Source organism: Callithrix jacchus, chromosome 9, assembly GCF_049354715.1.
Source record: "Callithrix jacchus isolate 240 chromosome 9, calJac240_pri, whole genome shotgun sequence".
Classification (NCBI taxonomy): Eukaryota; Metazoa; Chordata; class Mammalia; order Primates; family Cebidae; genus Callithrix; species Callithrix jacchus.
This window is the reverse complement of record NC_133510.1, coordinates 13,575,965-13,591,503: the sequence shown is the minus strand read 5'-3', so window position 1 is coordinate 13,591,503 and position 15,539 is coordinate 13,575,965. Positions and strand designations below refer to the sequence as shown.

The 15,539-nt window shown below is 43.4% G+C and overlaps 1 protein-coding gene across 5 annotated transcripts in view; it reads right to left on the bottom strand.

The window, feature by feature from the left end:
• The window catches only part of CCDC77 (coiled-coil domain containing 77), a 39,524-nt gene extending 26,290 nt beyond the window's left edge, over positions 1 to 13,234 (bottom strand). Inside the window, exons 1-5 of one of the 5 annotated variants that reach the window (XM_078338338.1) lie at positions 12,884 to 13,234; positions 8,958 to 9,011; positions 6,773 to 6,943; positions 5,847 to 5,900; positions 2,166 to 2,397 (exon numbers count right to left, since the gene is read on the bottom strand). In XM_078338338.1, the coding sequence (XP_078194464.1) occupies positions 2,166 to 2,397; positions 5,847 to 5,884 (270 nt within the window). In that variant the 5' untranslated portion in view covers positions 5,885 to 5,900; positions 6,773 to 6,943; positions 8,958 to 9,011; positions 12,884 to 13,234. The remainder of the gene's footprint in view (positions 1 to 2,165; positions 2,398 to 5,846; positions 5,901 to 6,772; positions 6,944 to 8,957; positions 9,012 to 12,883) is intronic. The other 4 variants (XM_078338339.1, XM_078338337.1, XM_078338340.1 and 1 more) reach the window with 4 other exon arrangements.
• Between the last annotated feature and the right edge of the window lie 2,305 nt (positions 13,235 to 15,539).

Genomic DNA, 15,539 nt, shown 5'->3' with positions numbered 1-15,539 from the left:
GAAAAGAATGAGCCGTTTATATAAAAAGAGTAGCTAGAGAGAGAAGCACAATGAAGGAAGAGTTTTTAATTTTTCTTTTAAGTTGGAAAAAATTTGAGTATGTTTATATACTGAGAAGAAAAAGCTAACGTCAAGCAAGAAGTTAAAAATACAACAGAAAGTGGAGAAAAATGATGGAGCAGGGTTTCTCAGGAGGAAAAAGGGATGAGGGCTACAGTAGGCATGGGATCAATCCAGCTCAAATAGGCAAAGATGCCTTGTTCCTGAAGCAATAAGAAGATGGTCAGAAAGGCTAGGCGCCGTGGCTAACACCTGTAATCCCAGCACCTTGTTAGGCTGAGGTGGGAGGATTGCTTGAGCCCACAGGTTCAAGACCAGCCTGGGCAACACAGCGAGATCACATCTCTACAACACATTTCTTTTTTTTGATTCAGGGTTTCAATCTGTCACCCAGGCTGGAGTGCAGTGGCGTGATCTCAGCTCACTGCAACCTCTGCCTCCCAGGTTCAAGCAATTCTCCGGCCTCAGCCTCCTGAGTAGCTGGGACTACAGACACCCACCACCATGCCTGGCTAATTTTTTTCTATTTTTAGTAGAGACGGTGTTTCATCATGTTAGCCAGGATAGTCTAATCTCCTGACCTCATGATGCGCCCACCTCAGCCTCCCAAAGTGCTGGGATTACAGGCATGAGCCACTATGCCCAGCCTCTACAACAAATTTTTTAAAAATTAGCGGGGCATGGTGGTGTGTGTCTGTAGTCCCAGCTGCTCAGGAGGATGAGTGTGGGAGGATCACTTGCGCCTAGAAGTGAAAGGCTGCAGTGAGCCATGATTGTGCCACTGCCCTCCAGCCTGGGTGACAGGGCAAGACCCTGTCTCAAAAAGCAAAAAAACCAAACAAACAAAAACCAACCAAAGAAAAAAGAAAGGAAAGAAGAAGATGGATATGGAGGGACTTACTGTGTGCAGATGAGCAGGAAGGATGCTGAGAGAGGAGCAGTAAGAAGGAGTTGCAGGCTGGAGGTGAGCATATGACACAGATGAGGAAGGAGAGGAAACCCAATATGGAGAGGTAAGAAAACTGTTATATAGTGGTTGAGGGTACAGCTGAATTTGTTTACATACTGATTGTTTTGTGACCTTTCTACAATAGGGTTCTCAATCAGGAGTGACTTTGCACATACATACACCCATTCCAGAAATATCTGGCAATGTCTGGAGACTTTTTTTTTTTTTTTTTTTGAGACAGAGTCTTGCTCTGTCGCCAGGCTGGAGCACAGTGGTGCAGTCTCGGCTCACTGCAACCTCTGCCTCCTGGGTTCAAGTGATCATTCCGCCTCAGCCTCCTGAGTAGCTGGGACTACAGGTGCGTGCCACCACACCCGGCTAATTTTTGTAGTTTCAGTAGAGACGGGGTTTCACCATGTTGGCCAAGATGGTCTCGATCTCTTGACCTTGTGATCCACCTGCCTTGGCCTCCCACAGTGCAGGGATTAAAGGCGTGAGCCACCATGCCCAGCCTGGAGACATTCTTGATGGTCGCAGCTGGGGGTGTTGTGCTACTGGCGTCTAGTGGGTAGAGGCCAGGGAAGCTGTTAAACATCCTGTGATGCACAGGACAACCCCTCACAACAAAGAATCATCCAGGCCAAAATGTCAGTAATGCTGAGGTCAAGAAATCCTGCTGTAGGAGAACAGGTGGCAGAAAACTGGATGATCCCACAGCTAGGTTTTTGCTATACAGGTGGAGCAAAAGAATAATTGAGCAAGGGGTCATTTACAGGCAGTGCAGTTACTACCAAAGTAAAGCAATGTGGGGTTTAGGTTTGAAGGCCACGATGTCAGAGCTGTAGGTAGCACTTAGAAAACCGAAAAGTTAGGAAGTTACGAAGGTAACAAAGAAGTTAAGGACTAGTCAGGTTATAAGATGAAAGAACTACAAGTATAAGAAATGTGGAGATATCAGAATTTAAGATTTTAGAAGAAAAGTAGTTTTGGGGGTTACGATCCAAGGAGGGCCTGAAGGGCAGGAAGGTGGGCTGGGGAATAAAATAGGAATATTTTTATAGAACATCTGCTTATGATACAAGCTGGTACTTATATAGCATCTCTAATTAATGAAGACTTCATCAGAGATCTAAAAACGTGTGCGTTGTCTCTTTACCTGTACTTCACAAGTTTCTTTGTAGAGTTCCAGTTTCTTCAATAAGTCCTCATTTTCTGCCTCACACTCAGCCATCTTCTTTTGATAATATTCCAGGAGCTCCTTAGAAGGACAGAGTTTGGCCAGGCGATCTTCTAGGGAAGGCAAGGGGGTTGACTCCAGTGAATCTGCCATTCCCCTCCTCTTGGTGGAATCACTGATGGCAACACCACGTTTGGAGACAACTGTTCGCCTATGTGAAATTAGAAAGGAAATATTTATCATACTCCGTGAAAGTTTATGAGTTATAACTTTCTAAATAAAAGGGGGTTCTATGTTCCTAAAGTGCTTATAATTAAGGTGCTCATAAATTTGAAAGCTTGGCCAGGCATAGTGGCTCATGCCTGTAATCTCAGCACATTAGGAGGCCAAGATGGGAGAATCACTTGAGCCCAGAAGTTCAAGACCAGCCTGAGAAATACAGTGAAACCCTGCCTCTATTAAAAAAAAAAAAAAAAAATTGAAACTTTGATATTACAGGATAGTAAATAATTTTATTAATTATCTTCCAAGTACTACTGGTTTAAAGCTAAATTCAAAATACATGTTAGAACCAGGAATGGTGGCACAGCTGAGTAGCTGAGCAGTCCCAACTACTCAGAGGGCTAAGGTGGGAGAACTGCTTGAGCCCAGGAGTTCCAGTCCACCCTGGGCAACATAGCAAGACCCTGTCTCTAAAAAAGTAAAAGTAAAATACATTAGAGACTAAAGAAATAATTTAAAAAAATAGAATATAGCCTGGGTGTGGTGGCTCACGCCTATAATCCCCACACTATGGGAGGCCGAGGTGGATGGATCATGACGTCAAGAGTTCGAGACCAGCCTGGTCAACGCGGTAAAACCCTGTCTCTACTAAAAATACAAAAACTAGCCGAGCATGGTAGCGTGTGCCTATAATCCCTGTTGGAGGCTGAGGCAGGAAAATCGCTTGAACCCGGAGCAGAGGTTGCAGTGAGCCAAGATCAGGCCACAGCACTTCAGCCTGGCAACAGAATAAGACTCTGTCTCAAAAAAAAAAAAAAAAAAAAAGAATATAAACTAAGTGAGACCATGTAGTAACAATTAGAAAATGCAGTACTATAAGACACATTGCAGGCCGGGCACAGTGGCTCATGCCTGTAATCCCACCACTTTGGGAAGGCAAGGCAGGCAGATTGCTTGAGGTCAGGAGTTCAAGACCAGCCTGGCCAACACAGTGAAACCCAGTCTCTACTAAAAATACAAAAATTAGCTGGGTGTGGTGGCACATGCCTGTAATTCCAGCTACTTGGGAGGCTGAGGCAGGAGAATCGCTTGAACATGGGAGGTGGAGATTGCAGTGAGCTGAGACTGCACTACTGCCCTCCACCCTGGGCAAAATAGGGAGACCCTGTCTCAAAAAGAAAAAAAAGAAAGAAACAAACATACTGCAATGGAAACAATCACATCAGATGCTAATCTCTAACATCTGAGACATTTGAATTGCACAGACTAGAACTAGATGTTATTAGTGGCAAAAGACTCTGATCAAAGGCTGGATATGGCCGGACATGGTGGCTCATGCCTATAATCCTAGCACTTTGGGAGGCTGAGGCAGGTGGATCACCTGAGGTCAGGAGCTCAAAACTAGCCTGGCCAGCATGGTGAAACCCCATCTCTACTAAAAATACAAATTAGCAGGGCTTAGTGGTGCATGCCTGTAATCCCAGCTACTCAGGAGGCTGAGGCAGGAGAATCATGTGAACCTGGGAGATGGAGGTTGCAGTGAGCCAAGATTGCGCCATTACACTCCAGCCTGGATAACAAGAGTGAAACTCCACCTCAAAAAAAAAAAAAAAAAGGCCATGCATGGTGGCTCACGCTTGTAATGCCAGCATTTTGGGAGGCCAAAATGGGCAGATCATGAGGTCAGGAGTTTAAGACCAGCCTGACTAACATGGTGAAACCCCTTCTCTACTAAAAATACAAAAATTAGCCGGGCATGATAGCACACGCCTGTATTCACAGCTACGCAGGAGGCTGAGGCAGGAGAATCGCCTGAACCTGGGAATTGGAGGTTGCAGTGAGCTGAGAGCATGCCACTGCACTCCAGCCTGGGCAACAAGAGCAAAACTATGTCTCAAAAAAAAAAGGGTGGACATGAAATTTTTGTTTGTTTGCTTCTAGCAAACAAGACTTGAGCTAAAACAATGGAAGTGAGAAAACAAATAGTACAGAAGAATACCCTTATGTGAAAATAAATCCAGCTTGGTTGTCTACAATTTACAACACAACAAAACAGACAGCAAAGTGAAGAAACTATACCAGAAGCTCTGAGTTGTAGTTAATATATGTGCTTGCTTCTAATAAATAAGCATGAAAATATTAAAATTTGTCAACTTGCATGAAGAAAACCTTAGACATTTTCCCAATCATTAGAAACTTGTGAGAGAAATACTATTTTACTTAACTTTTTTTTTTTGAGATGGAGTCTTGCTCTGTTGCCCAGGCTGGAGTGGCAATGGTGTAATCTCAGCTCTGCAACCTCTGCCTCCCGAGTTTAAGCAATTCTCCTGCCTCAGCCTTCCGAATGGCTGGGATTACAGGCGCACGCCACCATGCCTGGTTAATTTTTGTATTTTTTTGGTAGAGACGGGGTTTCACCATGTTGGCTAATCTCAAACACCTGACCCTGTGATCTGCCCGCCTCAGCCTCTCAAAGTACTGGGATTACAGGCGTGGGCCACAGTGCTCGGCCTACTTAACAGTTCATATTTTCTTTCTTTTCTTTTCTTTTTTTTGAGATGAAGTCTTGCTCTGTCACCCAGGCTGAGTGCAGTGGTACGAAAGTTGCTCACTGCAACTTTCACCTCCTGGGTTTAAGTGATTCTCCTGCCTCAGCCTCCCAGGTAGCTTGGATTACAGGTTCTTGCCACCATGCCTGGCCAATTTTTATATTTTTAGTAGATGTAGGGTTTCACCATGTTGGCCAGGCTGGTCTTGAACTCTTTTTTTTTTTGAGATGGAGTTTCGCTCTTATTACCCAGGCTGGAGTGCAATGGCGCGATCTCTGCCTCCTGGGTCCAGGCAATTCTCCTGCCTTGGCCTCCTGAGTAGCTGGGATTACAGGCATGCGCCACCGTGCCCAGCTAATTTTTTGTATTTTTAGTAGAGACAGGGTTTCACCATGTTGACCAGTATGGTCTCAATCTCTTGACCTTGTGATCCACCTGCCTCGGCCTCCCAAAGTGCTGGGATTACAGGCTTGAGCCACCGGGCCCGGCCTTAAACTCTTGACCTCAAGTGATCCACCCATCTTGGCCTCCCAAAGTACAGGGATTATAGGTGTGAGCCACTACACCCAGCCAACATTTCATATTTTCTAAAAGGGGTTGTCTCAGGCTGGGAGCCGTGGATTATGCCTGTAATCCCAACACTTTAGGAAGCTGAGGTGGGAGGATTGCTTGAGCCAGGAGGTCAAGGCTGCAATCAGCTATGATTGCACCACTGCACTCCAACCTGGGCAACAGAGTGAGACTCTGTCTCAAAAGAAAAGAAAAAGAAAAAGAAAAAACTTTAGGAAGTACATTTCCAATACCTTTCCAGTTCCTATGCTAAGACTAAGACCATACAAGTCTTGATTTCTTATTTTAACAAGTTGAAAATAAGAAGCAAATGTCTTACTTTCTGCAGACAGGGGTGTGTGTTGGGGTAAAGTTCATGCTGTCTTTTTCATACCTATCAAATACACAAAAAATTCATAATGAGGGGCTAAGAACAGAAAAATAAAAACAGTACAGGACGTATAGACTAGTTCCCTCTTCAACATCATCATATTTTCCTCTTGGAAAGAACTTAATGTTTTAAAATGTAGTTTTCTTTAAAGTGTCTCCAAATCCTGAAATTCATGCCTTTTGAATTTTCAAAAGGTACTCCTCATAATTATTTTCAAATAAAAACCAGAATGGTATTAAATATTTAAATGGATAAGCAAACAAAGGAAAAAAGGTCTCCCTGTTATCTGCAACAATGAAAAACAAATCTACAATCTTTTCCTTGAAGTTATAGGGTAGGAGAAGGAGATGCAGAGAAGTCTCTAATAAGCAAGAAACAGTACATACAGTCAGGTGCAGTGGTCCACACCTATAGTCCCTGCTACTCAGGAGGCTGAGGGAAGATCATTTGAGCCCAGGGGTTCGAGGCCAGCCTCAGCAACATATTGACTTCCCCTGCTCCACTCCCCTCTCCAAAGAAGGAAGTAGTAAATGGAAATTAAGGTAGAGAGAGTACCCACTATATCGAATTTAAAACGAATACAAAGACATTGATGCTATCTTTATTTCATATGCTTTCTATAGCATCTTGAGCAAAAGAAAAAAAATTACTTATAAAATTTAAACGTCTCTTCACAATCTCCATCTCAATTCATAATGCAAGATCTTGAGCTCCCGTACTTGAAACAACCTTATTATAGAAATTTTCATGGGGAGGGATAACGTGGGGAGAAATGCCAGATATAGTATGCACCTGAAGTAAAATAAATAAATAAATGAATTTATAAATAAATTATCAGGAATATAAACCTCACGGCTGGAAAGGGAATATCATACCATGTTACATGATTGACGGGGGCGGGAGGAGGAAGAGAGGCTGATTTTTTATTGCTTCGGTGAAAGCTTTCTTATCAAGCATGCTCTGTCAATCCCTTCTGACTCTGAGCAAGTCAGATGATGTTCTGCTATGTTCTTCTACCTGGTATAATCTGCTTAAAATCTTCAATCCTTTGGGAAAGAATTTTGTGAAAAAGTAGCAAGAGATCATCACCACTGTTACTTCCATATACCATTTTCCTGCTCAGAACCCCACAGTGCCTCTCTCCCTGATTCCTTTAAAGTTTTCTCTGTTTGGCTTCCAGGGGACCTATTCCTGGTTGTCCCCTTTCCTTACTGGTCATTACTCATTGCGTTGGTGATCTCCTGAAGTCTCACAGCTTTAAATAGCATATACACATTAATGGTTTTCAAACTGATGCCTTAGTCCTTACTCTGCCCTCTGCTCTAGACTCACACACCTAACTACCTCCTCCATCTCTCCACGTGGATGTCTAGCAGGTTTCCCAAGCTTGCCAAGTGTAAAACTGAGCTCCTGATACCTACCTCCCACCACCAAAACTTGCTCTTCTCTTAGAATTCTACATTCCAGTAAATGCTAATTCTATGCTGCCAGTTGTTTATGACAAACAAACAAATGTGGTTGGAGAAAGTTTACTCCTCTCTTTGTCTTACACGCCACACACACACATTAGCAAATCCTACCAGCCAGCACATCAAAACATCTAGAATCTGACAACTACTTATCACCTATGCCCTCATTGCCCTGGTTCAGCCGTTTTTTGCTTTTTTTTTTTTTTTTTAAATATACAGGGTCTTGCTCTGTCACCCACGTTGGAGTCCAATGGTGCAATCTTGGCTCACTGCCACCTTCACTCCCCTAGGGTTCAAGTGATTCTCCTGCTTCAGCCTCCCTCTGGAATAGCTGGGATTACAGGCACAGGCCACCAAGCCCCAGTAACTTTTGTATTTTTAGTAGAGATGGGGTTTCACCATGTTGATTAGGCTGGTCTTGAACTCCTGACCTCAGGTAATTCACCCACCTCAGTCTCCCAAAGTGCTGGGATTACAGGCATGAGTCACCACACTTTGCCCCCGTTCCACTTTCAACCTCATCCCTTACAGTATACTCTCAACACATTAATATATATATCAAAACACAAAACTCCCCTGCCCAAAAGCCTCCAATGACTTTCATCTTACTCAGAAAGTCAAGGTCTTTAAAATTGGCTACAAGGTCCTATATGATCTGGCCAACCCCATTACTTCTGCAACCTCACCTGCTACTCTTCTCATTCACTGCTGCACAAACACTGGCCTCTCTGCTGTTCTTCAAACACAGGCACACTTCTACTTCAGAGTCCCTTTACCCATGTAGTTCTCTTTGCTATGATGTTCTTTCCTCATTTATCTATGTGGCTTACTCCCTTCTCCTCCTTCAGAGCTAAAATGCCACTTCCTTGATGAAGTCTTTCCTGACCACTCCACCACCCTCATCCATCTTCTCTGCTTTACTTTTCTCCATAACACGTATAACCTTGGCTGGGTGGTGGCTCACTCCCGTAATCTCAGAACTTTGGGAGGCCAAGGCAGATAGACTGCTTGAGTCCAGGAGTTTGAGAACAGTACGGGCAACATGGCAAAACCCTGTCTCTACAGAAAATTAGCCAGATGTGGTGGGATGTGCCTGTAGTCCCAGTTAAACTGGAGGCTGTGGTAGGAGGATCGCCTGCACTGGGAGGCCAAGGCTGCAGTGAGCCATGAGCATGCCATTGCAGTCCAGCTTGGGTGACAGAGAGAAGAAAAAAAGCCAAACACTTAGAACCATCTATCTAATATTGAATGTCTGTCTCTCCACACTGTAATATGCAAACTCACTAAGGGCAGGGGTTTTTATCTATTATGTTTACTGCTGTATCCTAGTAACTTAAATAGTGCCTGGCTCATAATAAGTACTTAATAAATATTTACTGGACACACACACACACACTAATTTTCAATATGAATCTGAAAGACTATTAAACATCCTTTTCTTCTGCTGGCCAGTCTACTCAATCTAGCTAAAAAATCTGTTTCTGGTTCTCTCATCCCACTTGCTTTCTTCTACAGCCAACCCTTCAAATATGCCATCTTTATTCTTTTAAATCTCTCCTTTAAAATGATTGCTCTCCTCCTCCAAACCCACCTCCTTCTAAAATACTTCTCCAGATTGGGCCAATTTGCCTCTTGTCAAAATACCCTAGAAAAGAAAAATTATTGGAGTGGCATGGTAAGATTATGGGTAACATTTTTTTAAAATAGCTTTATGGAAATTTAATTTGTATATACCATTAAATTCATTCAAAGTATACAATTCAATGATTTTTAGTATATTCACAGATACGTGCACCTATCACCAGAGTCCATTTCAGAAGTTTCAACACTTCAAGAAAAAACCCTGTGTCCTTCAGCTATCACCCCAGTCTCCCAGCCCTAAGCAACCACTGATCTACTGTCTCTACAGATGTCCCTATTCTGGACTTGCCTATAAATGGAATCATTTAGTATATGGTCTTTTGTGACTGGCTTCTTTCACTCAGCATAATGTTTTCAAGGTTCAACTATGTTGCACCATGTATCAGTACTTATCTCTTTTTGGGCTGAATTGTATCCATTGTATGGATATGGATGACAACTTAAAGCTAAATTTCACTGTTCCAAAACCATTTAAAAGTAATTTGAGGCCAGATGCGGTGGCTCACGCCTGTAATCTCAGCACTTTGGGAGGCCGAGGTGGGCAGATTGCCTGAGTTGAGGAGTTCGAGACCAGCCTGGGCAACACAGTGAAACCCTGACTCTACTAAAATACAAAAAAATTAGCCAGGCGTGGTGGTGTGCACCTGTAGTCCCAGCTACTCAGGAGGCAGAGGCAGGAGAACTGCAAGAACCCAGGAAGCGGAGGTTGCAGTGAGCCAAGATCGCACCACTGCACTCCGGCCTGGGCGACAGCGAGACTCTGTCTCAAAAAAAAAAAAGAGTAATTTGAAACTTTAAAAGAGTCTTCTAACAACCTGCAGCCCTCTTCTACTTCACAGTGACTGTCCTCACTATTGCACACGTCCACAAATAACGCTGTCTACACTCACCTCTCTAGCTGCAAGACGGGGCCTTGCTATGTTGCCTAGGCTGGCCTTCAACTCCTGGACTCAAACAATCCTCCTGCCTCGGCCTTCCAAAGTGCTGAGATTACAGGCAGAAGCCACTGAGCCAGGCCTCGGGCTTCTACTATGACATCTAACCGAACTCTTACTGGTCAGCAGACATCCAAATTAATAAATTCATTGCTCTTTTCTAATAGTGCCAACTACCCTTAATTAATTAATTAATTTATTTATTTATTGAGATGGAGTCTTACTGTGTCACCCAGACCAGAGTTCGGTGGCATGATCTTGGCTCACTGCCACCTCCACCTCCCAGGTTCAAGTGATTCTCCTGACTCAGCTGGGATTACAGGCGCCTGCCACCACAGCTGGCTAATTTTTTGTATTTTTAGTAAAGACAGGGTTTCAGTCTGTTGGCCAGGCAGGTCTGGAACTCCTGACATCAGATGGTCTAACATGCCTCTGCCTCCCAAAGTGTTGGGATTACAGGCGCGAGTCACTGTGCCTGGTAGCGCCAACTACCCTTTAAAAATATACTGCTTTGGCTGGGCATGGTGGCTCACGTTTGTAATCCCAGCACTTTGGGAGGCCAAGGCCAGCAGACTGCTTTAGCCCAGGAGTTAAGCCTGGGCAACATGGCAAGAACCCATCTCTACAAAAAATTAAAAAATTAGCAGGGCACTGTGGCACGTCTGTAGCCCCAGCTGCTTGGTGTGAGGATCACTTCAGCTTGTGGGGTTCAAGGCTGCAGTGAGCAGTGATTGTGCCACTGCAGTCTAGCCTGGACGATAGAGCAAGTCCCTGTCTCAAAAAAAAATTAAAATAAGCTGGGTACAGTGGCTTATGCCTGTAATCTCAGCACTTTGGGAGGCCAACGTGAGTGGATCACTAGGGGTCAGGAGTTCAAGAGCAGCCTGGGCAACATGGTGAAACCCTGTCTCTACAAAAATTACAGAATTAGCTAGGTGTTGTGGCATGTGCCTGTAGCCCCAGCTATTCAGGAGTCTGAGGCAGGAGGATTGCTTGAGCTTGGGAGGCAGAGGCTGCACTGGGCTGAGACTGCCCCACTGGTCTCCAGCCTGGGCAACAGAGTGAGACTTTTCTGAAAATAATAATAATAATAAATATTGCTTTGTAGTTGAGACAGTGGAAATCAGACTAGGGATTGAGTCAGACTAGGATTTGTAGTTGGACTCCGAAATCAGACTAGGGATTGAGTCAAAGCCCCGCCTCTTATTAGTGGTGTACCTCAGGCAAGTTATACTCTCTAAATTTCAGTTACTTCTGTGCCATAAGTTGGTGTAAGTATTAAATGACATAATGAATACAGAGCCAAGTGACAGTGTTTGACACATAAATAAGCACTCAATAAAGGCAGACTATTATTATTATTGACAATTTTACTCTCTTGGTTCAAAAGGTTCTGTCTTCAACTTACCATTTCCTCTAAGCATTTATTTGGGAACATCATTATTTCTCCTGTTTTTCTGACTAACTCTATCACTTTTTTTTTCTTTTGAGACGGAGTCTCACTCTGTCGTCCAGGCTGGAGTGCAGTGGCATGACCTGGGCTCACTGCAACCTCCCCCTCCAGGGTTCAAGCAATTTCTGCCTCTGTCTCCCAAGTAGCTGGGACTACAAGCACATGCTACTATGCCCCGATAATTTTTGTATTTTTTTTTTAGTAGAGACGGGGTTTCACCATGTTGGCCAAACTGATCTCGAACTCCTGACCTCATAATCTGCCAACCTCAGCCTCCCAAAGTGCTGGGATTACAGGCATGAGCCACCTTGCCAGCCTATTAATTCTATCATCTAAAGCACTAGAGCAAGCAACAATTACATGTTGAATAAATAAATGACATCTTTTTCAAGCTCTTAATTTGAATTAATAAAAACATACTGGACATTTTCACCTATAGTATCACTAGCACTTGAAATATTTAACCTAAAAAGGAAATCATTCAGATTTTTTTAGCACCTCAAAGCTAACATTTCCTAAACCTAACACATCATCTTTTTCATCCAAATGTGCCCCTTCTACTTTTCTATTTTAGTTACTAATTCAGCGTTTCCAAGCAACCTGGAGTTGGCAACTTAAATTCGTCATTTGATTACTCATTCTCCTGAACCTCCTGTCTGACCATATGAATATCTTACCTATTTTATCTGCACAAAGACCATGTTAATTCAGAATCTCAATACTTCCTACCCACACCACTACAACAGCTTAACTAATGGTTCAACCTACTCCTTGCCTCTCCTAGACCATTTTCTTTAATAAAACTCATCAGTAGCATCTCATAGCCTAAAGCATTAAATCAAACTTGTTAGCCTAAAATTCGTGACCCTTTCTACATAAGGGTCAAACCTATCTTTCCGTTTCCAGATAACTTCCCCGCCTCTATACCTTTGTTTATGAGCTTCCCTCTAGCTGGAACAAAGCTCCCTCAACAACCCTCATAATTTCCGCTAACAAAATTTAGTCTGTACACGAAAACTCATCTTAAATACCACCTCTTTTATCTCTTTCCTGAGTCTCTCCACTCAAAACGATTTAGCAAAAATGATCTACCTGCAAAAGAACTGCCTTTGAAATTCTCTACAATTAAACATATTAGAGTTCTTTATTGCTATCGTTTCTCCCAGGATGGCGTGCGTTCCCTGCAGATAGAAACCGTGTTACGCTTCATTTCCTCTCTCAAAACAATACCCTTGTTTATAGGTAAATTAACGGGTTTCAGCTAGCTTCTATGCACCTATCTCTGATATCCTTGCTTAGGTACACTCTTACAGCTTGTCAAATTAACATTTGTGTAGCACTTTGAATTTTTTTCTTTTCGCCATGTAACAACCTGTGGATTTATTTGATTTATTCCCACAACTGTTAAGTATTTTTATTATCCCTTATTTTACAAATTAGGAAATTGAAGTTTAGACCAGCGTGGGGTGAACGTATACAGGAACCCACCTTCAGGACGTCCGAATCTTGTACTCCTTTTTCCAATTCATTCCATTCTCGACTCTCTCACTGCTCCAGGTCCCAACCCTCCAGCACAGGCGAGGTCTCTCCCTTTGCAGATTCGAACTTTCCTCTCCCGGTCCGCAGCCCCTCCACAGACCCCAGATTCCAGGCCCACGTCCGTCTCCTCCGTATTGCTTCCGCAGTTATTTCTCCCTCACCAGATTTTCTTCCCAAGCCCTCTTCCCTAACCCCTTCACCCCAAAGCCGAAAGTCTATACTCACGACACACTCAAGTCTCCGAGTCAGGGAACTCAACTGAAAAATAAAAGTCAAACCAAGGAGCGTCGCGGCGCCACTGAACGTCCCTGAATCTGTCCAATCGCGCAGCAGCTTACACGACCCTTTAGACTATGCACCAATGGGAAGGGCCTTCACACAGAGGCCAACCCCCCCCATATCTCGCCCCTCCTCGCGGCGTTCCTCGCCGCGCAGTGGTCGCTGGGAAATGTAGTTTTCCTTCTGCTTGCTCTTCCGCGCGTGGCGATGCAGCAGGGCTGCAACTCGCTCCTTCAGGTACGGGTAGTGTGATGCTTGGGGTCAGAAGGCACCACTTCTGGTCACCCCCACTTAAGATTGCTCAACTGCTTTGAGCTCAGGTGTTCATGGTGCATATATGTTGTAATTTACAAGCTTGTCAAGAAGATAAAGATTCTAAGAAAAGTTTCTTCTTCCATGACCTGGTGGTCTAGAGCCAGGTTAGGATCTGAGGTTCAGTTTCTACGGTCAAGGGATTATATATTCAAATTCTACTGTTTGCTCCATAGCAGACACTGCTTCCTTTTCCGGAGAAATGTACGACAATGGACTTTAATCGTCAAAGCAAGATCAAAATCCATTATGGTCTGATCTTTCCAGAAAGCAAGGTGTAAAGGTCGGGGAAGAGGCACTTTCGTCTCAGAATTGCAGCTACTGGAATGGAAAAGGCCCTTTATTAGTATGAGTCCTAAGGATGTCTAAATGAACCGTGCATCTGCTACAGGCTCTCTTTCCTTTATTGCGCTTCACAGATAACTGTTTTTACAAATGGAAGGTTTGTGGCCACTGCATAGAACCAAATCTGTCTGCGCCATTTTTCCTGCAGCACAGGCTTACTATGTGTCTCTGTGCCACATTTGGGTAATGTTCACACTGTTTCAAACTTTTTCATAATTATTGTATATGTTATGCTGATCTGTTATCTTTTTATTACTATTGTAATTGTTTAGGAGCACCGTGAACCATGCCCATATAAGATGGCAAACTTAATTCATAAATGTTGTGGATGTTTTGACTGCTCCACAGACCGGGAGTCTCCCTGCTTTTCTCCTTCTCTTCCTGCGTCCTTATTCCTGTGATACAACAATATTGAAATTAGACCAGTTAGCAACCCTACAGTGGGGTTCAAGGGGAAGGAAGAGTCACACATCTCTTACTTTAAATAAAAAGCTGAAAATGATTAAGCTCAGTGAAGAAGACATGTTGAAAGCTGAGACAGGATAAAAGCCAGTCTTCTTGCACCAAACAGCTAAGTTGTGAATGCAAAGGAAAAGTTTTTGAAGGAAATTAAAAGTGCTACTCCATTATACACACAAATGATAAGAAAGTGAAACAGACATTGCTGATACAGAGAAAGTTTGAGTAATCTGGATAGAAGATCAAACCAGCCACATTCCCTCAAGTCAAAGCCTAATGTGGAGCCCTGACTCTTCAATAAAATGAAGGCTGAGACAGGTGAGGCAGCTGCAGAAAAAAAGGTGGAAGCTAGCGAGGTTTAAGGTAAGGAGCTATTTCCATAACTTAAAAGTCAAAGCTGAAGCAGCAAGTGCTGTTGTAGATGCTGCAGCACGTTATTCAGAAGACCTAACTAAGGTAATTGATTAAGGCGGCTACACTGAACAACAGACTTTCAATGTATATGAAACAGCCTTTTATTGGAAGAAGATGCTAATACTTTCATAGCTAAAGAGAAGTCAACGCCTGGCTTCACAGCTTCTAAGAACAAACTGACTCTCATGTTAGGGGCTAATGCAGCTGGTGACTCTGAGTTGAAGCCAGTGCTCATTTACTTCCCTAAAATCCTGGAGCCCTTAAGAATTATGCTAAAGTCTGCCTGTGCTCTATAAATGGAACAACAAAACCTCGATGACAGCATATATGTTTGTGGCATGGTTAACTGAATATTTTAAGTCCACTGTTTTATTTTAAGTCCTACTGCTAAGGAAAAAAATAATTTCTTTCAAAATATTACTCTCACTCACAATGCACCTGGCCACCATGCCAGCTAATTTTGTATTTTTAGTAGAGACGGAACATCTATGGATTACTTATAGCACCAAGAGCTCTGGTGGAGATGTGCAAACAGGTGAATGTTGCTTTCATGCTTGCAAACACCACAGACACTCTGCCACTCATGGATCAAGGAGTCATTTTGACTTTCAGGTCTTATTAAGAAATATATTTCAGGCCAGACGTGGTGGCTCACGCCTATAATCCCAGCACCTTGAGAGGATGAGGCGGACAGATCACCTGAGATCCGGAGTTTGAGACCAGCCTGACCAACATGGAGAAACCCCTTCTCTACTAAAAATACAAAATTAGCTGGGTGTGGTGGAGCATGCCTGTA